Source organism: Onychomys torridus, chromosome 11 (genome assembly GCF_903995425.1).
Source record: "Onychomys torridus chromosome 11, mOncTor1.1, whole genome shotgun sequence".
Taxonomy (NCBI): domain Eukaryota; kingdom Metazoa; phylum Chordata; class Mammalia; order Rodentia; family Cricetidae; genus Onychomys; species Onychomys torridus.
In genome coordinates this window covers 40,112,688-40,138,304 of record NC_050453.1, presented here as the reverse complement: position 1 = coordinate 40,138,304, position 25,617 = coordinate 40,112,688, and the positions used below count along the sequence as shown (strand labels likewise).

At 46.1% G+C, this 25,617-nt stretch overlaps 1 protein-coding gene across 1 annotated transcript in view; it reads right to left on the bottom strand.

Moving 5' to 3' along the window:
• Positions 1-25,617, bottom strand: part of Cacna1e (calcium voltage-gated channel subunit alpha1 E) — a 472,757-nt gene that overhangs the window by 52,375 nt on the left and 394,765 nt on the right. Inside the window, 10 exon segments of the mRNA XM_036202180.1 lie at positions 4,237-4,333; positions 6,235-6,246; positions 13,157-13,263; positions 14,013-14,072; positions 14,738-14,867; positions 15,946-16,105; positions 18,274-18,587; positions 18,988-19,641; positions 20,822-20,878; positions 25,023-25,120. Coding sequence (XP_036058073.1) covers positions 4,237-4,333; positions 6,235-6,246; positions 13,157-13,263; positions 14,013-14,072; positions 14,738-14,867; positions 15,946-16,105; positions 18,274-18,587; positions 18,988-19,641; positions 20,822-20,878; positions 25,023-25,120 — 1,689 coding nt within the window.

Genomic DNA, 25,617 nt, shown 5'->3' with positions numbered 1-25,617 from the left:
AGTCTGGCCTCACAGGGTGCTGCATATGTGCAGTTATTTCTTCATAATGCTGGGTGAAGTTTGGCTGGATTCATTAGTGACTCTGGAGGGAATGTGAGTGACACACAGCCTTGTGGAATGATCAGAGCCACCTACATCTCCTCAGGTTATCACACTGCAAAGAGAGGAGCCATCCCCAATTGAACAGAATTAATGAAGGCTGAGGCCACAGTCCTGTGGTATGGACAAATCTCATCAAGCTGTTGCACATTTCTAAGCTCCCCGGAGCTCCTGCTGCAGTTCACAACACGTGGAGCCCCATACAGCCTGGGTATAGGACACATAGGAGTGGTGACTGATAGCTCTAAACCAATGGCTGGCTGGAAGGTGGGTGGCCAGGAAGAGTTGACACAGTAGAAGGTTCTCATGCAGGAGGGGAAGGAGGAGAGGCAGGGAGGAACAAAGTCAGAAGCCACTTCCTTTGAAGTATGAATTGCCCCCTGGGATTCTATACAGTGTGTGCTGGGCCTAAGACAAAACCATGTCACCACTTAGTCTGAGGCCTTCCAGAAGTGGCCTATCCATCCCCCTTACCTTTCTCTCTGTTCCCCTCCCCTCCCTACTCTGTTCTGCTTCCTCTCTGTAGATCATAGGATAGAAAGGAAGTGATGATCTGAGATCAGGAGGGGCGTGGGTTGTAGCTGGGGCAGGTGACATGCATTATCAATAAGGAGAACTTGGGAAAGAATGGGAATTGGAACAAACAGGAGAAACAAGCTCCAAGCTTTGCCTCCTATGGTAGGCATGGGAGCAGGCCCAAACACACTGTTGGATTTTTTTTTTTTTTTGCCTGGAGACCACTCACATCAGCTCTCTTGTCTATACTACAATTGTATGTTACACATATCTCCATTTTCTGGGTGAAAGAAATTCCAAGGATAAGTAATCTGCTCTAGGTCGCATTATCTCCAAAGTCCTTGAGTGCTAGACTTGGCACTCACAGAGGTTCTTTTCCATGATGACCAGTTCTTTTATCTTAAGAGTTACCTGATGACTAGGTTTAGAAGCCACAGTTCAGGTTCTTCTCCCAGACAGCCTGGCTCTGTTGTGCCAGTGTGGAGAGTGTGCCTATTTTAGGAAGCTTTTCAATAGTTCAGACATACGTGGCCTCTGGCCACTCTTTGAGAATCCTTGTGCTAGGTTCTGGGTTGCTGTAAGTGGGAAATGAAATCTGCTTCCCAGGAAGCATCCTGGTGTGTCCCAGGAGGATGGGGTTGGTTGCTGGTGCTGAAGCTTGCTCTACTGGCTGCGAAGCCCTAGACTGGGAGCTGATGGTCCTCAGGAACTCAGGAAGGGGAGCGGCTTTTCTCCCATGGAGCTTCAGACGTTATTAACCACAATATATGGAGAGGAAAGGGGAGAGGGGTGAGCTCAATTAGGGCGCTAAGCTTGAATGGAAAGCAAGCCCTGAGAGGCAGGAAGGCTACTGGACAAGATGAGGGGATTGTATAGATAAGATACCAATTTTCATCCAGAACATGGAAGAGCTTATCCAGGGTAACTCACTTCCCCATTTCTTTTCTGCTTCTGCCATAAATAGACTATGTGTCCTTAAGTTAGCTATTTGTACCTCAAACATATGAACTATTTGTATGAGATGAATCTTTTCTAAAATTATGACTGAAGAAAATAGCTGTGGTGGTTTGAAAGAAAATGGCTCCCCAAAAGAGTCGCACTATTAGAAGGTGTGGCTTGTTGGAGGAAATGTGTACCCAGAAGGTTTCTCCTGTCCCACCCAGCTCTGAGGTCCCACAGCCACTTATAACATAATCAAGAAAATTTATGACTACAGAAGTGTGTCACTGCAGGGGCAGACTTTGAGGTCTCTTTAGCTCAAGACTTTCCCTCAGTTGCCTGCAGGATGTAGCACTCTCAGCTCTAGCATCATATCTGCCTGTGTGCCACCATGCTCCCTGTCATGATGATAATGGACTAAACCTCTCTAACTATCAACAAGCCACCCATTTAAGTGTTTTCTTTATAAGATTTGCCATGGTCATGGTATCTCGTCACAGCAATAGAAACCCTAAGACAGAAATCAGTACCGGAAGTTGCTGTGATAGGCTGGACCATGTGCTTGTTTGGAGGAATTTAGACTTTGGTATTTTGGGTACTGAAAGCAATGGAATGCTTTAAGTATTACTTAATGGGCCATACTAGTAGAAGCATGGAAGACAGAGGTATTAAGAGTTATTTGAACTGTTACTGAAGAGGTTTCATAGGAGAAGAATTTTAGTGTGTTGCCTAGAGATCATTCTTGTGATAATTTGTTTAAGAAAGTGGTTGCCTTTTGCCCTTGTGTGAAAAGTCTGCCTGAGGCTAAAGAAGACTTTTGAGATTTTCTTTGCCAATGGAATTAATCCAAAAGAGACTAATACAGACTCTGTCATGTAGTTGATTTTTAGTGGTAACTCTAATGAAGATTTATAAAGAAAATGAGCAAGTTGAGCAGGGTAGATTACATAATGTAAATTTTGAGGAGAAAAAGAGCAACAGGTTGTGGAATGAAACTAAATCCTATGTTCAAGGAGATAAACAGATTAAGAAATGAAATATAGGGAGTGGTGACCTCAGAACAAGATCCCAGGCAGCTAAATTTCCAATCTGTGAAAAGGAACTAAAGAAAAGCTTAGAGCTGGATGTGGTGGGGCAAACCTTTAATCCCAGCCCTGGGAAGTCAGAGGCTAGCAGATCTGAGTTGAGGCCAGTTTGGTCTACAGAGCAAGTTTCAGGACAACCAAGCTTAGGCAGTGAAGGACAGAAAGCTGGTGGTGATGTAATTAAACAAGATGGCCATGTTCTAGTCCCAGTAAGCAGCAGAACTTGGCAGCTTTGGCCATGTGGCTCTATCTTTAGAGATATGGATAGAAGAAATGGGTTACAGAATTTGCCTCCATGCCTAAAGAGAGCCACTCATATCAGGCATGTGTCAGAGGTGTCCCTGAATGGAGGCCTGACAGAGAGACTATTGTGTGAAGCTGTGAACTTGAAGTCTGGATTGTGTTGGAAAAGAAAACTCAAGTTGTTAGAGATGCCAGGGTTGTGGGATACCTGCAGAGGAGAGCCACTAACAGGGCTCAGAACCAGCCCAAAGAGAAGGAAGTATGTTGCAGTTAACAGAGCTGAACAGAGTTGGAGATCTGAAGAAAGCTTTGAGATCAGACATGGAGCTTCAGAGTTTTGAGTTTTCCCAGCTGGTTTTTGGTCTTGCTTTGATCCAGTATTTCCTCACTATGGTATGCTCTCTTACCTACATTTTGGAATGGTAATATATCCTATGCTATTATATGTTGGAAGTACATGGTCTGTTTTTTTATTTTGATTTTTATAGGGGGATGCCATGCATCCCAGAAGAGACTTTGGACTTTGAAACAAGTTTGAGATTGTTATAGACTATCAGAACTTTTGAAGTTAGACTGAATGTGGGTTTTTTTGTTGTTGTTTTGGTTTTTTTTTTTTTTTCTTTTTACATTATGATATGGCAATCTATAAGCCTTTGGGGGTTCAGTGAGTGGAATGTGGTGGTTTGAAAGAAAATGACTCCCCAAAGGGAGTAGCACTGTTAGGAGGTGTGGCCTTATTGGAGGAAGTGTGCCACTGTGAGGGTGGGTTTTGAAGTCTCTTTTTCTCAAGCTTCCCTCAATGTGACTTTCAGTTGACCTCCTGTTTCCTGCAAGATGTAGCAGTCTCAGCTCTAGAACCATATCTGCCTGCATGTCATCATGATCCCCATCATGATGATAATGGACTGAACCTCTGAAACTCTAAGTGAGTCACCCCAATTAAATGTTTTCTTTGTAAGAATTGCTGTGGTCATGGTGTCTCTTCACAGCAATAAAAATCCAAACTAAGACAATAGCCCAGATTACCCATCCTACCTTAGCACACAGACCACACACAGAGAGGGCTTCTGCAGCTTCTACTTTAATGGCACAGGATGTTCCAAGACAAAGCCATACAGGCTTCTTCCTGAATGATAGGCAGGGAGTATAATACTAACTGGGCCTGGGTTGAAGAAGAAAGGTCTCATCTCCAAGGTTCTTGTGACATTGAAAGAACTTGGCTTCAATAGATGTAAAGAATCTCAATCCCCAAGAGAGAAAATGGGATATTCTAAGAAGGGATTGTGCAAAAGCTAGTTAGCTGTAGTTAAAGAAAGGAAGGGTACTGGACGAGAACAAACTCTGAAGACATTACCTTCAGCTTGGGTAAGCGCTTGATGGTTTTCAGTGGTCGCAGAACTCGGAGTACCCTCAGAGACTTGATAGTCTTGATGTCCCGCCCCTTGTTGGTTCTGTAGAGAAAGGCCCCCAGGAAATCATTTGGAAAGGGGAGAAACAGAAGTGGCAGCCACACTACTGCATTAATAATAACAGTAAAAGCAGGGAACAGAGAGAAGTAGGCCAGAAGTCAGAAGCTAGGTTGGTGTAGAGTCCTTCAAGGATAATCTACAAACATGCTTCAGGAGTAGTCTCACTCTCTAGTATACATATGCACACATTCATATGTGTATGACCATATATGCACATCTATGTGCTCACAACAGTTCAACTTATGGTTTCACAACTTCAGATGCTGCTAAAGTGAGCTGCATTCATTAGAAACTAAATCAACTTCAGCATATTTCCCCACAGGCTAATACTATGCAAAGAGAAATTCTCTTGTAAGACTGGGCAGTCAGTGGTCCTAGTCACCCAGAAAATTATGAGAGTAAAATATTGATGCTATGCAGTATGAATAATATGCTGCTAAGTTGATCAGATGTCCATAAATATAATAAGTACATTTTCTACTAAGGTATTTTCAATTTCCATTGAGTTTACCTGAATGTGACCACATGAAAGAGTGGGAACATCTGTGTACACACCAAGGAGCACCCAAGCACCCACAGGCTTCCATGCACATATATTAATAATTGTTTCACATCTTTGATAGCCACTTTAATGCTATCTAATAACACAATGGTAAATAAAAATGAAACAATGTCAACTAGATACCATGACCAGTGGCCCACTGTGGATCCCCATTGTGCCTATTCCAGTCTTTTTTCCATAGCAGGTTTTCAAGATACTTGTTGACTTGGGAAGAGTTGAGAGCACGTCTCATTGGGGAACTTGACCCAGAAGTCCAGGTTTGTTACTTCTCATGGTTCATCAGTGTGGGGAGAACACAGCAAGGACCAGTGAGGAACCCAGCACTCCTGCTGTGCTAAGCTGCTATTTCAGAGAAAGCATGAGTGTAGGCATCTTGCCAGGACCGTGGCTCACACTCCAATTATTCGTGGCTGGCCTTTTCTATAGTCATTTCTATTTCAGAAGCTCTGTACCTAGCACAGGCTTCAGAGAATCACTCAGTTGGAGCAGGCCCAAGTTATAGGAGATACCTACCTTTATCCTGGTCCTATGGGTAATGACCCTTACTATTCAGCCTCTTAGGAATGTTTTCTCTTAATGGAGATCATGCATTTCTCTTTTTATTTCTAGGAATTAAATGTATAAATCAACTTGTATTTCTATTTCTTCCCTGCTCATCCCCTGAGATCTTTGTATTCAACTCAAATAACTACAATTTGTACAAAAAAAAATGTACATGCTGGGAAATAAGACTCTAAATAGTGAGATCAGGCTTGGTTCATTCCTCATGCTGGGCCAGACTACTGTTATATTAACAGTTGCTGGAGAGGGGACCCAGAACATCAGATGGAGAATACCTGATTCTACATGCAATTTGCCCTGCTATGTCCAGCCTCAGATAAGGAAACCATAATCTATCTTTTACAAAAGGTCTGAAGTCAATGACTCTAATCCTTCAAGTTGACATTATACCAGTATTAATTCCAAGTTCTCGTGGTTGTCACAGGTGATGACCTACATGTCATTTTTGAAAGGTAATCCACATATGTTCTATTAATATGAACTTTCACATCCTAGAGCTTCAGCATATTTAATAAATTCTTTTGCTTTTTAAGCACATCTACCTACAACATCTAAGAAAAACATCACATAGGCCAAATAACTACCCAAACCAACAGGAATGGTCACTTCTCAAGCGTGGGAACTGCTCTTGGCGCTCAATGGAAACCTTCCACTCATATAGACTCACCACTCCTTCCTCACTGAGTTAGTGCCTTCTCCAGTTTCTCCCTCCTCCCACCAGTCCCCCGAAACTTCTTACAAAACAAACAAACATAGTTACCCCAAAGCGTTCCTATGGTGGATCCAGCCAGGAAGCAGTAACAGGAAGTGGGAGGGGTGGAGAGAGAGAAGAAAGTCAGAAAGCCTCAGGGAGAAGAGAAGCTCTTAAGGGGATGGCATGCTGGGGAAGCAGAGGACCATAGGATCCCACCCACAGCCTTGGCACTTGCCAAATCTATAGGGTTTGTGGAAGGAAGGACAGCCCACCATATGCTCCACCACCCCATCTCCACCCTCTAACTCAAAGTTACCTGCAGCACCTGCACTGTCTTCCGGGGGTGAGTTTAACTGTACTTTTCTAAGCATAAGCGTTCATTTTCACCCCCTTTGGAGTCTTACAACAAAGTCTTCTCCTAGTAACTTTATATCTGCCCTGGCTCAGAAACTCTCTGAAAAGGCATTTCAAGTGATAATGGCATTGGACAGTTTCACCTGAAGAGGGGTGGGTAACCACATTCAAACGCGGGCACTCTGGTGTCTCTCCAAAGCTCAAAGACCAGCATCACTGAACCACACCCAGGTGAGGAAGAGGACTTTTGTTTGTGAAAGTTTTAGAGAAAAGCTGCTTTTTGAGCAATTAGATGAGGAGTTTGTGAACTGTTTACTGTACAGCTCTTAGAAGAAAAATCATCCCTGTTCGAGCAATAAGACAAATGTCCTTACTACCCTCCCCAAAGTCGAGCGATCTGGGAATGAAATTGGAGGCTTATAACCAGAAATCCTTAATGTGATAACTTCTAGATGGTCAGAGCCCAGAAATGTCTTGAGGTGTAACTTACAGGTGAACCAAACATCTTTTTATCCCTCCATATATGTAACAAGCATCTATGCAGTCCTCCATCCTTGTCGGGCCCTGTTCCAGGTACTGGAACAAATGACCTGGCTAATCTCTTGGAATATTAGCTAGTCTTATAGGGAAGACAGGCTTCAGTCCAGCAAGTACACAAATGAAAGGAACAGTGGTAACTTGCTGTGGAGAGATGGAATCACGTGGTTTGATAATTCACCAAGCCAGCAACACAGATCTCTTTATGTTGTATTTTCCTGATAATATCCTAAGATGTAAGAACCGTGTAGCAGATGGACATACAGGCAGGTGGTCTAGGAGCACAGTCCCCTGGCTTTAACTGTCTGTTTAACCCAGCCTCCTGTCTCAGAGGCCTTTACATCCAACAGCATCTGAGCCGGTTCTGAAAGACCATATTTAGAGAAGCTACCTCATACAAGGAGGACCAGCATTTCTTGCTCCTTCTACATAAATACAACACAAAATTTGCATTATTCTCATCAATTAATTTCTCTCCAGAACCCTAGTAAAGTATGGTATGGAACAAAGGAAGCTTCTAGTCACTGTATATATACCCCAATGTGTCAAAAAATAGGGAACACCGGTACATTATAATATTAACAGGTAGGTCTGCCACACTACTGGGGCTGTTTGGCTCATTCTGACTACCAAGACCTGAGCAAAGATAACAATCAGGCATGGGCTCCAAGTGAAAGATTGGCTATTAATTATTCTGTACTCTTTTAAACAAGTGTCTTACTGCGGAAGAACCATTAAAAAGCTATAATTTTGCAGCACACATGAGGGTCCAAGGTCAATCTCTAGCACCAGAAGAAAAAAAAAAAAGCAAACCAAAGCAAAAACCCTGGTTTTGAACTGATGCCAAGAAGAACATGCTTGCATCCTGTGTGTTGCTAACACAGGGTCAATACTTATTTGCAAATGGCAATTTGAAGTGAGAGGGTTGAATAATAAAGCAACAGAATTAGAAAAAACTTCAAGAATTTAACCATCATTAACTCAATTATATCATAATTTACGGCCAAACAAGACCAAGGCACTTTCCCCCTCAAATCCATTGTGAAAGCCAAGATTGCATAGGAGATGCTTCTCCAATCTGAGAAGGCATGCTTTTCCAGCATGTCAAGCCACATTGTTTTGCAAACAATTCATGGGCTTTTTATGAACCATCCAAATAATCACTTGATAATTCTGTTAATCTTTGTTCCTAAATGTATAATGAGGGTTTTTGTTTGTTTTGTGTTGTTTTGTTTTTTACACTTCCTAATTAATGGAAGTTGATGGGTTTAAACTAGACTCTAAGATAATATGCTGGGATGCACTGGTCCCACTTTAATTGAGACTCAACAGGGCCATCCATCTTACCATTTATTTTCTGCTGATTTGCTCACTAGAAGAATAGCAAAAGCTCAATTTTCCCACGTCTCATCAGCATAAGAGGAGAATTTCCCAACTCAGTTGTCAAGTTGCCCTCCATAATCGTCACGTGCAATCAATCACTAGGCCTTTACTGCCGTCTTGCTCTCTGGGTCCCCTTTCTTCCCTGGATGTGCTCTCCACTAGCTGATTTCTGCTAAGAATGGGCAGAACAAGAACACCGGGTTCTGAAGAGCCCTTCCTTCCTTAAGTATCATGGTTTCTGTCCTCCTCTGCCAATGAGGAGTAGCAGAGGGCCATGGGGGAATTTCTTGTGGGAAGATCTAGGCTTGCAAGACAAGAGGAGTCCAAGCTAGAAGGAACTCGATTATTCCACTATTGTGTCTGGACCAATAGTTAGTAGGCAATAATAACTACCATTTATTATCCAGCTTAAGTACCTGGTACTGTACTGAACATGAAACCTATTTTACCTTATTTAATTCTCACAGAACCAAATGGGGTTATTTCTCATTTCTACTTGCATGTAAAGAAACAGAAGTTCAAAGAGGGAAGATAGCTGAAACTAAAGAATCAGAAGCAAGTCTGCCTGACTATAATGCTATATATAGTATCTTTCGAATGGGAACCACTGGAGGTTTTATCCAATGTAGAGAAACGCAAAAGAAATTAGTATTTCCTGAGCTCAATTGTCAACCTATCTGTTGTAACTCCCCTTATCTTATGTAGAGACTGTTGGTGACAAGGAAAAATTTCAGGGGCAACATCAGGATGCACCGGTATAGGGATGCCCTTCTCCATTTTCCCAGCCCTAGGTAGAGACAGAAGGATCTGCAGAGGAAGTTAATAGCTTGTAACGAGCCAGAACAGCATGGCAGGAGAGAGTTTAACATACTGGGGGGAAGAAAAACCAATAAACTTGAATTCCACACACTGAAGTTGCTCAAGACCTGGCCTTGCTATTTTCTCATCATGTGAGTGAAACTGGCCAGAACTCTAACCATTGAGTTCTCGACTGCTAAAGCTGATCAATGAAATCAAGTATGCATGGAAGAGAGGAGAAAGCATTTCTCTTCTCATGGCAATACATGTCACTCCAGAGGTTGTGGGGAAATCAGGTTCAGCTCCCTGCGTGAAGAAAGGAAAGGCAAGCGAAAATTCTACCACTGAACCACCAAAGGCACCAGGCACATGCCTTTAATCCCAGCATTCAGGAGGCAGAGGCAGGCAGATCTCTGTGAGTTCAAGGCCAGCCTGGGCTACAGAGTGAGTTCCAGGACAGGCTCCAAAGCTACACAGAGAAACCCTGTCTTGAAAAAAAAAGGAAAGGCAGCACTCCATCCTTTTTACCCTCAGCTATGCCATTTGAGGATTCCCCCCCTCCCCTTTCTGGCTCCAGCATCTCTCCTGGTCATACCTTAGATCCATAGTTACACTGTCATCTTTGTTCTGTGACAATAAAACTCACTCTGGGCTAAGTATTTGGTGTATAATTCTTTCCTCCTTGAATAATGACCTAAATGAACCTCTAATACATACCATGACAGCCATTTGAAATGTGCCCCCTTTCAATTACACATCACTATACTCCAACTGGAGGGTATTTTGGTTCAAGTATCAAGAAGCAGGAGGAGGCAGCAGAGCATCTGTGTGGTAACAGTTTTGTAATTTAGACTGCAGAAGAGTGACCTGGTTTGTATTTCTTTTTAGTCCTTATGTTCTAAACATAACCAATGACCCTTTATCTGTGATCTTTGTAGGGAGGTCTTGCTGACTGAAGTTTAGCCAATGCATCCCCCCAGCTGCAGACTAATTTGTACTGTAAGGTTGTGTCCTGTGAGTTCAGACTGAGCTGGTGACTAGCAGGTCACACAATCTGGGCAGATACTTCCTGGGTCCCATTATACAATCTTCTATCCAGAGAGCTCTACAACCTACTTTTAAGCATGAAGGGTACTATGATGAGTTTCCACTAATCACTCAAAACCAGGCTCTTCCTGCGGCCATGAAACCTCACTTCCTATACAGGGTGCTTTTTGCATACAGGCCTGGTTGGTCCAACAACTGGATAGAGCTGTGTTCCCTGATTTGGACTATTTCATTTAGCCTAGTTCTGTGTCCACAGAATGAGGTTCCACTTATAACCGACCACCTTCCAAATTTGTTCTATGAATAAACAGAAAGACTTGGGCATTCACATCTATAAGATGTCTGCAATTGAACAACCTATGGATTGCTCCTCAGCAACACCAATGTCACATGTGTTCCATGACATGTGCTGGACTTAATGACAAGAGCAGGCAGAATGGGAACTTTCCTCCATGTATCTTCCACTCATCTCTCTGAGTCCCACCTGAAGGCCACAGGATAGAATAAAGCAACGGGAACTCCCAAGCATCTACAGTCACTGATCACCTTTAGTGTCCTGACCTAGACACAAAGTTAAATGAAGTGCCTTCAGAGACTGGATTCTTAAGGGTCAACATCCTATCTGTTCGCTGCTGGACATTTCCAATTCCTTTACAGCAAGCATTCTAAATTCACAGTTAATGGGCTACCTGATGGCTAAATGCAATTTTAAAGCTTTATTTTCTTCCAAAGTAAGAGAAGTGGATGCTGTATCTGGCTCAGGAGTAAATAGGTCCATTTCTTGCCCCTTCAAGACAAAGTACTAGCTTCCTTTGGGAAACTCCTTTTTAGTTCTAACAGAGTAGGGGCAGTCAAGAAAGAGACCCCACAGACATAGTTTATGTGTGAAGGACCCAGACGTTAGTAAAAAATGGTGGGGGGGAGTAGATAGCTGGGTTTTGGTGAAAGGTCTATTCTGTGTTTCTACACCCTTCTGGGTAAATGAGCACATACATTTTGGTTCCAAATAGCCAATCCTTCCTGATGATGTATGCATCCTCCCCTTCAGAGACACAAATTCCCCAGAATAACCATCCCAGAGGAACAGATGCTCTGGCCCCATGAGGCACTTCCAAATCTCAAACTGCCTGTGTCTGTGGGTTTCATTGAATGAACTCAGAACTGGCTCAGTTGCTATGGCTTATTCTGAGTGCATTCAAGAGACTGACCATGTACATCTTTAGCCACCAGGCCAGAGTGTCAAGTGTCAGGAAAGTAATACATTCAATGAAAGGAATGTAATAAAAGCTAATGTGGGCAGTCTGATTCCTTCTGGCATCCAGAGGCTGACTGACTCATGTTTTTGCTTCTGGCCAAGGACTAAATAATGAAAGGCCAAATATGGCCAGATCCCCTCATGTACCAGCAAGTCCTGACCTCACCTCATACCATGCTACAACAGCAAAGAGTTATGGAAAACCCTGGCATCAGTCACTAGGGAGCCCACCTGACTCTGACTACACAGGAGGTATGGAAGGTAGAGCTGAATTATTGATGCTTTTTCTATTAAATGTTTAGACCAATAAGCAGCATTAGCTACAAATTTGCTATTGAGAACACACGCAGGAGCTCATCTACTCAAGTAAGTTCAGCTAATCAAGTAATGCATTGTACATGGTGGATGTGGAGAGGGTGAACACCACAGTTCAGAGTGCAGGTTTAAGGCCCAAGACATAAGCTAGTTTTTAGTCCTCTGATTCTCCACTACACATCTGATTCTGGGGGTAGTCTTGAAGTGTGTGTGTGTGTCTGTGTGTGTGTGTGTGTGTGTGTGTGTTGCCTGATATTCAGATATCCAAAAATAGCAAGGCTGTAACTATTTCTGCCATCCCACACCTGAGGCCAAAGAGTAGACAGGAGAGCAACAGACTGTGGAGACTGAGGCTAGCAGCTCCAGTCTCCTGTCGGGAGAAAATGATCATGCAGAAGAAGACAAATGTGCCCTTTCTAGAAAGAAAGAACAAAAGGTTCTACAGACCTAGTCACTCACTTTTCTTGAAACCCCAAAGAGGAAAAGGCACAGTTTGGGGGCATTTATAGTTGACAAAAACTCTGTCTCCACATGGGCAAAAAAATGAGGTGATGTGATGAGGGCTTCAGGGAGAGCTATTCTCAATCTCTGCTGCATTCCCCTAGGTGCTATCAGTCCAAGAAAGAGCCCCACGTGTTCTCATAAACACCTTATAATTTAACACTGAACTGGAAAGAACAGAGAAGTGGCAGTGGGATGTTGTTCAACCCAGATATGACCACACTAATAACACAAACCCCCTCTTACCGCTTCTTCAAAAGCCAACCAAATTCCCAAGTAGAATGCCAGGATTGCATTATAAAGACTCCCTGAGTTTGACATCTCTCCAGAGAACAGAGATTTCCCCCAGCTACTACATGCATGGCATCCGTGTTTATCCAGAACACAGAGGGTGGGAGGTGCAGATCTCTGCAGCAGAGGGACTCTGGACATTGCAGCATGCTCTGAGAATTCTGCAGGAGGCCACCCTTTTGTCCCCAGCACTACTCTGGAGAACTGGCCTGGGTTCTTTGGACTGGCAGTAGTGGAAGGGACAGCAAGCCACTTCCAGTTTCAGGGCAACTAGACAAATGATGCTACCATGGCAACTGCCATCAATTGCCAAACTGACAGAGCCACAGCCTCTGCAGAAGCCTCGCTAGGGCCTCAGGGTTCACTTTCAAGCAGACTCCCAGAGTGTCGCTCCTTGGCACTCCTTCAGTGTTCACTTCCCAGGTAGGCCCTAGCGATAGGCTCAAGTCAACAAGGCCACCAGGAAGAGGAAGGGCAAGGCACTAGGACAGAAAAGAATCTACTTACGCCAGAGCAAAGGCTACCAATGCACCAACCACTACCACAAAGTCCAGGATGTTCCAGAGGTCTCGGAAGTAGGATCCATCCTGCAGGATCAAGCCTTGATCTATCATCTGCAGGACAGAGTTTGAACAGCCACAGATGAGCCCCATGGTGTAACCAACACCTACACTTGACTTTGCTCCCTCATGACAAGGACTCCATTGCCACCATCTCCTTAGCCAAGCCCACCCTGGGCCTGAGGAGCAGGCATTCTGGGTAATAGTGAGGCCTGAAGACTCTTCTCAGAGTCACACAAATTCTCCAGTTTACAGTGAGGATACCGGCCCTTCCTATAGTCACATAGGATAAGATTAGACTTTTCTGCCATTACAGAACCCTATCCTATTCTTTTCGTCAGTGTCCCAGAGCTCTGAACATTGTCACATAGGCATGAATGGGTAAAAATCCCAGATGGGTAAAACTCAGAATGAGATAGTCCTGTGGGGATGTTAGGTGTCTAGAGAGGAGAGAGTGTGGTTGGAGCTAGATGGAATCTGGAAAGACGTCGATCTTTCTAATGCACTGCCCGGACATGTACCCAGTATAAGATTGGAAGTGCACTGTACAGAAGTACACAACCCTCAAGCTGTGTGCCTATCTACTACCTGCCTCCTGTTCAAGCCATGAGAAGAGATCTACATTATTCAATCACATCCACACAGCCATGCCTTCACTGAGGACACTGAGGCCAGAGAGGGCCCTGTAGAGGCTCTCTTAATGTTGCCAGAGACTAAGAGATGGCATTATGGGGGAAGGGCCCTAAAACAGACAAGCGATACAACTGAAATCCAGAGCCCAGGTTTTCTCTGGAAGCTTTTACCTTTATAACCATCTCAAAGGTAAATACGCCTGTGAAAACATAGTCGAAATATCTCAGGACCTGTAAGACACACATGAACAAGACAGAGAGGACCATGTAAGGTCACCAAGCTCTATGCACACCTTCCCACTGACCTATGCCATTCTGCATGACAACTCTGTCCCTTATAAATTCCCACCCCGGAACACAGTGAGGAATTTTTCATACCACCTCTAGCAGGGCTGAGAAGTGGACATAAGGAAGAAGGGACTAGTGAATTGGCTTGAGCCACATGCTCCAGGGGCTATTCCTTCTCTTTGGCCAGAACATAACTTCCTGGGTGGGAATTGCCCCCATACAACTCTCTCTCAGTCTCTTTGTGATGCCCAGGAGATAATTCAATTGCCTGTGATCGAGCCGAAGTCCCCCTGCATCCACACACATTACCTATTGCTTTATGTTAGATCCCACATCTGGGCCCTCCCATAACAGCAGAGCCCTCTCAGAAGTCTGGCTAGCTGAGGGTCAAGCTTAATAACAGTGGTATGGCTGTGGAGGTGGAGGCTTCTCTGGAAAGGACTTGTACTTATCTTTGAGGAATAGGTACAATTTCTCCATCCTCCTCATCCCCAAAAACCTTTCTGCTACCTTATCTTGATTCACCTCTACTGCTGGAGGGAGGGGCCTGGGGATGGAGTAGACCCCAGGGCATCAAGAAAGTTCACAAACTGCCCTTGTGCACCCACTTTGTTGCGCTCCGAGTTGGTCAGAACAGGGTCCTCAGCTGCCAGGGCAATGCTGCTGGCCGCAATCACCAGGAGGATACACATCTCAAAGTAGCGGAGGTTCACAATGTAGTGGCAGGCCCTGCGGATCCTGTGGGTGAGAGAATCCTGCTGAGCTTACCCTATCGAGCTTGCCCTGCATCCTTCCCATGTCTGCCCCTCTTACTTCCCGATAGCCTACATTGGCCTCTTCTAGATAGCCAGGCCCTTGCCAAAGGAAGTCACCAGGGAGAGCAATTGGATTCCTCAAGCACCACCCCTTGATTTCAGTCCCCCATGGAGAATGATAATCAGATTGGTTAGAGGCTATGTCACGCAAGCCAAGACATTATCTGTACACACAAGTGAGCCTTGAGGAACAGACTTCCAGTGGCATGTGGTACCCTCTGTTGCATCTCAGTGTCTTCTCCCTTGAGCCAGGAAACTAGAACCTGCCTAGGAAAGTTTAAAGAACCAAGAAACACAAAAGCAGATCTTGACTCTAAATCCCCTGATAAGGAGCACCATGTTTCCATGGCTTCCCGACTGTTCTGATGGAAATCCCTGTATTCTATGCTACAGCTTTGGATGACCTGGCAACTGACTCCAACTTCCTCCCATCCCGCAGTGCCCCATGAAGCCAATGAAAGTCCCCTTGTTTTCCTTCCTCAGAAGCTGATCCATATTCCAGTTCCAGGACATAAGGCACAGTCTCTTTCCTAATCCCATGTTTCTTGAATCTAACATTCTAGACTCTTCTCTGATATTCCTTCCCCATGCTTCTACCTCCACTCTGGGAAAAGAAGCTCTTTTCAAAACTCCATATGCAGAACAGTGGTACAAAAACCCTAGACTCCAGGAGATGTCTGACCACTTCCAGAATGTATGGTGACAGCCTCGAGATTTCCTTCATTCTTCCTATTCTAACTACTGCCGATCAAAGAGTCCCTTCCCATGACATTTTTCCTGTATTCTGCCTTCAGTTACCCTGGAGACTATGGGCACACAGAAATGAGAGGCTGTTCAACTAAATGTCCCACTTTACTTATTGGGCCCCAACTATTTCCATATCTAGCTATCTTCTGCCAGGAGAGTTCAGAAAGATGACACGGCTCCACCATCCTATGCTGGTTCAAATACTGGCTGGCTGTCCCTGTACCAAAGTTGGGCCCAACAGGAGCATGGCTCACGGGTTAGTGGTGCTGAAGATGAACATAGAGCTATGGGGCACCATGGCTTTGCCAGTCTCTCGCTTCTCCTTCTTCTGCTTCTTCTTCTCCACCTCTTCCTCCTCCTCTTTGTTCTCTGCCTCCTTCAAGGGACTGGCTTCTCCATCAGTCTTGTTGCTAACTGCAAGCAGAAGGTTTAAACCTTCAGAAAGCTGCTGACACGTGTGGTTTCTAGTTTGAGTTGGGAACAGCACAGAAGGGCTAGGAAGGGATGCCAAGGATGACCCTGAGAAAATACCCCAACAGGATCAGGGGTTCATCCCCACACTACATCAAGTCCTTCTCCTCCTCTTATCCCTACCCTTCCCCACACATTATGAACTACAGCCTTTTGTGCTGTAGAAATGATAACTATATTTTCCCTTTTATGGCTGAACTTTTATATTTGAATAAACAGCGTGGCTATTGTAGCTACAAAGCTTGCATAATTTAGAAATTATATCTAAACTCCATATTCTTTTGAGCTCACCCGACTGAATTTTCATATCAGTAACCCTGAAGTGGCATATATGACTATTCCCATTATACAGATGGGAAAACTGAAGTTTAGAGAGTCTACATATCTTTCCTAAGGCCATACAGCTAATTTGAAATCCCATACACCTCCGTGAAATCCCTGCAGTGGAAGATTTCAAGAAGCCATTACTCTCTGCCCTGTCTTTCTGGCTGTGCCTTCCCCCACATGATGGATATAGAACTCAGAATGTAATATTCATGGGAATATAGGCCCATGACTGTGTTTCAGGACTTGGAGGGGGAGATGAAGCAGCCAGGGGTCATGGAGCACAGTCAGGTGGCTATTCTCTGTTTCTATGCTCAATTCAAGAAACAGAAGGCCGTCAGAGTGGAGAGAGGCTTGGGAAACCCCTCACCCCTACCCCACTGCTCTATGACCAAGGAGTGGCATTTCCCTGAGACTCAGGCTCAGGAGCAAGCCTTTGTGGTCCTGGACCGTGGTGGGGCCTTCTGACAGCTAAGTGATAGGGCAAACCCAAAAATCTATCACACACTGTTCCCTCTGACAAGGCTACACACTATCCCTGGCAGGGGAACAGAGAGATGGCCAACCTAACATGCTTCTCATAAAGAGGCTCGAAATCACTTCTTATTTAATAAAAGTATGAAATCAGACAGACATTAAAAAGGGCTGTGGACCTGGAAACCTGAAACATGCCGAAGTCAACCCTAGCAAGTGCTAGGTGTGCCAGAGTTACTTTTGAAAACAGACCTGGCATTTCTGAGGGTAGAGAATATGAAGGAAAAGTGGAAGCAAAGGAGTGGTAGAGAGGCAGACAAGGAGGAGACTGCCATGTGAAAGAAGAATATGGAGAAAGAAGGAAAACATGCGAGGATGGAGCCCCATGGCCACGATGTGTGACCACAGGGTGGGGAGTAGGGATTAACACAGGGGTAGGATGTGTCTTAATATAAGGAGAGAGTAGGGGATGCACATTATAGGGTGTGGGATTCACGAAGGGATGGCATACAGGGGCAGGAATAAAGTGCATGGTGAATACAGGGAGGAGGTGCAGGGTTCAGGTCATGACCAGGAATGGGGGTAAATCAGGAAAGGGGTTCAGGGATAGGGCAGAGAGGAGATACAAGGAAAGGACTGGGGTAGGGCCATGCAGACACAGGGATTAGTGCAGCCATGGAATAGGCAACAGGGCAAGGACAGGAATAACATGAATGCAGGAGGTGTGGTTCAGGGAATGATGGAGTATAGAGCCAAGCAGCAGAGTAGGTTACATGCTTCCCCCTGTGGCTTGTGTTAATGTTTCATAGGTTAGCGTCTGCTTGAAGGAATTTCGGTGGGCAAGTGTGACTGAGGGCTCCTAGGAGAGAGAAGACTGATAAGGGATGAGCTCCGGGGATCTAGCTCAGTGCTCTCACATTATATGGGACACAGAAGCCTCCAGAGATGCAGCGATTTTTCTGAGACCACTGACTGAGTAGAGCAGGGACCAGGGCTAGAAGCATCCTGCTAGTCCACCCCAGGGGTTCTCCCAGGAGATCTAGGAGGTCACAAGGATGCCAGCGGGTCACATCAGGACTTAACTGGTCCCAGAGTCACCTGTGACTGCTCTGAAGAGTCACAGGACCAAGTTCTACAGGACAAACTTAAAGCTGAGGAAACCAACTCTGCAGGACATCACTGCCTCAAGACAGTGGAAAATATTTTAGTTCTGCTTGGGTGGCTTTCTATAGAGCTGTATTAGAGGGATCCCAGTGCCAGCTGTCCCCTGGCTGGAGTTGAGGGCGAGTGTGACAAACAGGGACTGCTCTCACTGTGCACTACTGTTGAATCCACCAAGGGGTCAACGTCAGGGATGGCGACGGTGACGCTGGTGCTCTCGGTGGTAACCTTGTCCATGTTGGTGGTCATGCAGGAGAGGTCAGGCTCGCTCTGGCTAATGCCACGGCCCACATCCAGCTGTACATCCCCAAGCAGGGCTTGCTCGCTGCTGCCTTCAGCCTCCTGCTCTGTCAGAGCGGCATCCTTCCCCACTTCTAACTCAGGTTGGGGCTGGACTAGAGGGGTTTCTGCCTCATCCAGAACTCCTACCAGTCCAGATCCCCTGGGTACCATTAGACTGTTGGTCCTGAGAAAAAAGAACAGGAGATGGCCATGATTCAGAAGTTGTTCTAGAATGGCTGGTGAATCTGGCTAAAAGGAAAGGGGATAAGAGCCAGAGCAGGCCTGCTGGAGAGAATACAGCATGTGTTATCTTCCATCTCCATTCAGACACAGAGGGGAAACACTCCTGGGCCATGCCTTATCCATCCATGTAGGCCCCACTCTCCTCGGAGGTGCTCTGGAAGAGAACATCATTTCCATACAGAGAGATTGCCTGTTAAATTAAGTCACGCCTTTTAGATGGTGTTTTGGCATCCTCTCAATCTTATAAAAGGGGAAACTGAGGCCCATAAAGGTTTCTATTGCAGAATTCATCACATCAACCTGAGCTGTAGCCCTCTAGTACCCTCTTGGGACTCATTTACCTCCTTAAGTCCTGGGTTCTCTCCTCTTCGTGGATGGTTGGCTCCTTATTCCTGTGGCTGCCCTGAGGCTCATGTTCTTTCTCCCCCTCAATGGACACGCCTTCATCCAGACTCCGCTCCTGGCTGGCGGACCTGCTCCGGGACACGGAGGCAGACTCCTTGCCCTCAGTCCGGACACGTCGATGACGACTGCGCCTCTGGCTCTGCCTATGCCTGGCCCGGTCCTCAAAGGTCACCACCGTCTCTCCTCCCCCAGACTCCTGCTGGGTAGGGTCACAGTTTCCATGACAGGATCTGGGCAGCCACGGTGGCTCCCGTTTGCCCAAGGACAAGGGACTCCTCTGGTTGTCCAGGACACTGGTCAGGCCCCCGATATCGCCTTTGAGGGAACCCCCGCGGCTAATGCGCTCCTCTTCACACTTCTCAAGACCCAGGCCCAGGGCTAGGCCCTCTATGGGCCTGGGCCTCCGATAGAGGCTGGGGTGAGCGTTGAGTGGGTTGAGAGGGCTCAGTGGATTGAGTGGATTGAGGGGGTTCATCGGTGGGGCCTCCTCTTTGTTGAGGGCTTCTTGGCTAGACATTTGCATGTGCCTCCTCAGCTGGCTGGTGCGTTGTTCCCACACAGACATGTGGTGCCGGCGCCTCCGCTCCCTCCTGACCAAGGAGAAGGGGAGAGAGCTACAGTCAGAACCTGACAGCACGTGCCGGGATTACTAGAGATGGTGGCCTACAGGAGCCATGAATAGGGATCATGGGGTGGTGGAGTTAAAGGGAGAGGCCAGCGTCCCCAGACAAGAAGCACAGAGATGCAAGGAGCAGAGCGGCCACACATGAGAAAGTTGTCAGACCAGTGCCTCCAAGCCCAGTCAGTACAGGGTACTTTTCACTCCAATCCCTGCTTCTGTGATGCAGTAGTAAAGGATGGATCCGATCAAGACTGAGCCCAGTGTCCCCAAGACCAGTGAGAGTGGCAGTACAAAGACTCACCCGGCCTTCCCTCCCCAGTACTCCTTCGATGGAGGCTATCAATTGGGGTCTCTTAAGTACCCACCAATGGCCCTTCATGCAAGGTCAGAGAGTCTCTTCCTCTCCCCATCCCTCCCAGATTTTAGCCTGGAATAGCACGGGCTGAGATGCACCATGTTCAGATACCAACAAAGATAATGACAGTGGCAAGCAGCCCCATGTGCTAACAGTGGCAGCCTCCCCTGAGAGTAAGGGAACCATGGGCCTCTAAAACAGCAGCTAATGAAACCCACGAAAGACTGTATTCACAGAGACCACCAGCAGTCCACGCCCAAACTACTGTTGAGCATTTCAGCTCGGAGGCCGAATGAGTGTTCACAGGGTAGCAGGAACACACAAACATGACAGAGAGAACACAGGCGTGGGCTCCTCAGCTGGAAGGGCAGACACCTACTCCTTCCCTCACGTGCCTGTGGGCACGCCCCCACCAACCGTTAAAATGATAATGCACGTGGACCCACACGCACCTTCACTGAAGCCCACACAGAGATGTACACAACTGCCTATATGAAAGGAAACCCCACCAACACTAATTACCAGTGTCAGCACATGCCCACTCTCAGGTCAAACACAAGAGCAAACAACACACTGTCACGTACTTTAGACACACTGATAGAAGCACACGCCGAAAGGTGCCGAGGGGCATGTTCACAGATGTGCATGGAACACACACATACACACCCTACACGCCAAAGCACACGCTGACATTTATACTCGGGTGTCACCTCATCCCTGTTCAGGACAAAAACACATCGTCCCCAAGCCCACACAGAACCACTCCCAAACACGCAGACCGGTACACACATACAGGTGGCTGCTGCGTGGCTCCCACATCGACATGTGGTGTCTTCTCCTTCTGTCTCTTCTGGGAAAGAAAAACGGACAGGTTCAGTCCACCCCAACCTCTAAACCCTGCAAGCCCCACAGCCACCAGCAGATGTCCAGAGGGAAGCCAGAGTCTTTGGCATGTCCACAGGGCTCCCATGCATGTTTGCCCTCTGTAGACTCCCCACCTACAGTGCTCCCACAGCAACTTCTGAGTCCTTGCTATGTGCAAATTCCACAGATCTTGTTTCTGAAACAGACATGCAGAGTCCCAGAGGACAGAATATTTCATGTAGGATATAGCTTCTAATGCTTAAACACCAGGCCCCAATGAGCTCACACGGCTACCATCCTGAGTGCTGTTTTGATGAGCATTTGTTCCCCGTCCCCAATCATTTCAAGGGTAACAAAAGCACATTCACCCAGGTAGGACCCCTTTCCAGCTCATCACTCCCACAGCAAATCCGGGCTCAATTTCATGGAACGTAGAGGAAACAAATACTCTGTCATGCACACCAATGAGGCTATCGAACATCCCAAGGCTAAGGACAGGGCTACACCTCAGAGGCCACAGAATGTGAGTGGTGTCCTCAATGAGAAAGAAGCCTTCAAGGTTTGCTCTGTTCTACTGGGTGAAACACAGATTTGACCTCTGGCTGGTTTCAAGAAATATTTCTTCTTACATCCATGCTGTATCCTTTCAACACAAGCCTGAGGGATGATCAGTGAGGGGCTAGATGGAAGTTGTCTAAGTAGGAACTAGTATGTGAGCACAGGGCTGAGGCTAGGGTAGAGGGCAACTCATCTGAGAGATTCCCAGAGTGAGTCTGCTCTAGCCCTTGAGCTGGGGGACCCCGTTCCAGCCCAAGGAGCCCTGCTGGGTCTGGAAAGCAGGGAAATGATTGTCCTTGGCTGAGAAGACTCTGATGAATGCAGAACATGCCAGGCAAATGAACTCTGCTCTGTCACATCTCATGCACTCAGAAAGGAGCCTCATTTAAGGGCAGGGCTGAAGAAGCAGAGATAGCCAATCTAAGCCTCTTTGGGGGTATCTGGAAGAAGCACAAATATACTTGTGTGCACACAAGCATTTATTAATGTAGACATCATTGCATAAATGTTGTGAGATCCTCAACGAAATACATAACCCTCAGCATCAGCAGCCTACTATAGCAGGGCACAGGTGGGGCAAGAAGCATGGGTAGCATATAGAAATAGAAGCATACTCTAGACAGGCAACATGCACACCCACTGGGAGCATATCATATCATCTACTTGAAATTTTTCAAGTATTCAAATATCAGCCCTCTAGGAGCATGTGTAAGTAAGTATATGGGAGGATTCTCTCTCTCTCTCTCTCTCTCTCTCTCTCTCTCTCTCTCTCTCTCTCTCTCTCTCACTCACACACACACACACACACACACACACACACATACATACACAGTTTTACTTTCTGTCTAACACAACACTTTCTCACACACATACTTTCTGTCTCTATTATGAACATAGTCTTTCTCACATACACATACATACTCTCTTACACACACACACACACACACACACACACACACACACACACACACACACGTACTCCAAGCAAAAGATAAACTCATCTTTGTCATACAGTCAGTCATTTACTTGACACTTGACTTCACCTCTCTACTCATGTAGGTAATATGCCAAATTTGCAGTCATACTCCAAAACCACACAGAGAAGTAGCCATTAAGTCCAGCTCATGTGCATGTGATCTGTGTATGCCCCACAATAGCCATGTGAAGCAGAAAGAGCAGGAGCCCTTCTTCCCATTCCAAACACGAGCAAACAGAGGCCCTGGGAGCCTAAGTGGTTCTCTTTAAGGCTACAGAGCAGGTTATTGACAGAATCGGGGCTACTTCTGGGACACTTGGGTTTGTGCTGATGCTCATTCCATGGTTATCTATAGCAGCCACATCTGTGCTTACCAGAACTCAGCTGCTGAGCTGCACACCTGAGCAAGGCACACAGCTCCTGAGATCACTCCTAGCAGCAGTACACACCCCAGGGCAAGTGGGCAGCAACCAAAGCCCTGGTGTCTTCTTACTGGGCTGTTTGCAGTACCATTTCACCTCCTTTCTGCACTGATGTTCACTGCTCAATTCCCACAGCCCTGTGTCTGCCCACATTTCATTCATTCTTCCATTCCATAAATAGTCTCTACTCTGGGCCAATCAGCATTCCCAATCACATCCCTCCAAACCCTCTTCTCCCCCAAGCTTCCTCAGCTCAGTAAATAGAGCCACCCACTCCTGGCGGCAGCAAGTCCTATCCATCTGCAGTTTTGGATACCTGTGTGTATGTGGTTTTAGACAAAATGTATGAGTTCAGAGGAGCAGGGTAGCAGTGACTCAAAACCAGCGAATATTCTGAAGAGGAAGAAGGTGTTTGGTATTCCCCAATCAATCCTTAATGATTTCTGTTTTTGTCAGACTCACGGAAGAGGGACTTAGTAGCCAAGACTTCCCAGCTTCAGAAAGCAAGCGCAAACCAACGGTAAAATAGATAAAGGAGGCACCACACAGAATGGGAAGCCTCCCAATGGGGGAGGAAGAATGGCTGCTCGGAAGGTCCTCCCTCCCATTAAGACTGGGCCACCAAGGACTCCTCTCTCTCTGGCTTTAAGTAATGGTTGACAGGGGTCAATAGCTCAGGATATAGTTTTACTTCTCAGTGGGTTACCACTGTCCCCACAGATATGACAGGACCCTTCACACAGACCTCCTGCATGCCCTGATTATCATCAGGAATTCTGTGGTTCTCTTCCAACAACTGCCCCTCTTTACAGTGCAGAGGCCAGGCCTGTGCAGGGCCATACTGACTCCCCAAGTTTTCCCATGGAGCGCAGATCTAGGCTGGACCCTGGGAGAGGGATCCTAGCTCCCCTCCATATCAACCTCCCATTCACTCTCAAATCTATTCCATCTGGACGCTGTTTCTACCAAGCTACTAAAAAAGCCACTGAAATAGCTTCTGTTTTTGCCAAATCCAGTGGTCCTTTCTCTGTCCCCATTAGAAGGGGTAGTTCTAATATATGCTCCTAGGACATCATGCTCCTCTGTCCCTCTCTTGTCCCCTGGCTACCGTCCCTTGTCTCTTTCCCCGGCTTCTCCTCTGCCAGAGAAGCGCATGCTCAGCCTCTGTCCTCAGCTCCACTCTTTCCCTGTCCCCACTCTTCCTGGGTCATCTCACCCACACTGATGGCTTAAATACCATCTAAATGCAAATGACTTCCCCCAAACCTTTATTTTAATCCCAACTTCTCTTCTACACTCCACACTCGTGTAACCAATAGCCTATTCACACACTTGGATGCCTTAGAAACATTTCACATTCAATGTGGCCAAAATGAACTCTGGATTTCTGCTACCTCTGAAGTACCAACAAATGCTCCCACCCTCTGTGCAGCTGTTAAGGTCCCAAAACTATAAAACTGGTGTTTTTTTTTTTTTTAAATTTCTTCTCTCTTTTTTTTATCCTTGCATTTAATCCATGAATGTATCCCATTGCCTCACATTCCAAAATGTAGACTGAGTAGAACTGTCATCCCCTCTGTGGCTACTCTCCTTGTCTAATTCATCAACACCCACTTTGTTAACAGCCAGCTACGTATCATAGCTTCCATGATGGGATGCCACAACCTATTTTCCATGGAGCAGAGTGATACCTTAAAGTGGAAACCATATGCTACATCCTCCTATGTTAAGTATTCCAATGATTTCAGTTTAAATAAATGTTAAATCCTTCACCTGGGGGTTAGGACCTCTGTACCAGCTGGTGCCAATTTCACTGGCTTCAGTATATTCTATACCACTTGGTCTCTATAAGGCACATTGGACCTTGCTGAGGGATGGTTCCTTCAGAACACCACAAAACTGCCTTCTGTATATTTAGGTTTCTGTTTACACAGAGGGTGTCTCTTGGATTTATCTGATTGGTGCTCCCACAACACACACACACACACACACACACACACACACACACACACACACACACACTATTCTTATTATTTGCCCTATAACAGTGCACTATGTACTATGTACAGTTCATGAAACAGAGGAGATGCCTTCTTATAACTGATTATTGTGGGCACTGATGAGTTAGGTTTAGCCCCAGAAGCCCAGGGTCAGTGTTTGGATGGCCTACTCACTCAATAGAAGGCATGTTGGGTGCAGACATCGGGCTAACCTCCTTGGCTTTCTGCAGTGCATGCTTCTGGTTGAAGGCTTCTTCCTCCTCCTGTTCATCCTAGACACAAACCAGCGATAGTTTACCTAGGATTGCCCTATGGAGAGTAGCTTCCTTCCACCTTCTCCAGGAACTTTGAAGACCAGGCAAGATGAAATAAGCAAAAGGAAGTGGTAAACCCTATATGACGTATGGGCTCCTACGCAGAGGTCTCATTTCTTCTTCCACATTTTTAGGTGTTTTTAAAGAGAGAAAGACACACACACACACACACACACACACACACACACAGAGAGAGAGAGAGAGAGAGAGAGAGAGAGAGAGAGAGAGAGAGAGAGAGGCAGACAATGTGTAAGTGTGTGTGAGAATGTGTGTGTGTGTGTGTGTGTGTGTGTGTGTGTGTGTGTGAGAGAGAGAGAGACAGAGAGAGAGAGAGACAGAGAGAGAGACAGAGAGAGAGAGAGAGATGTATGCTTTTTCCCATGGAAGCCAGAAGAAGGCATTGCATTTCCCTGGAACTGGCTTTACAAGCAGTTATGAGTTACTCCATACAGTGC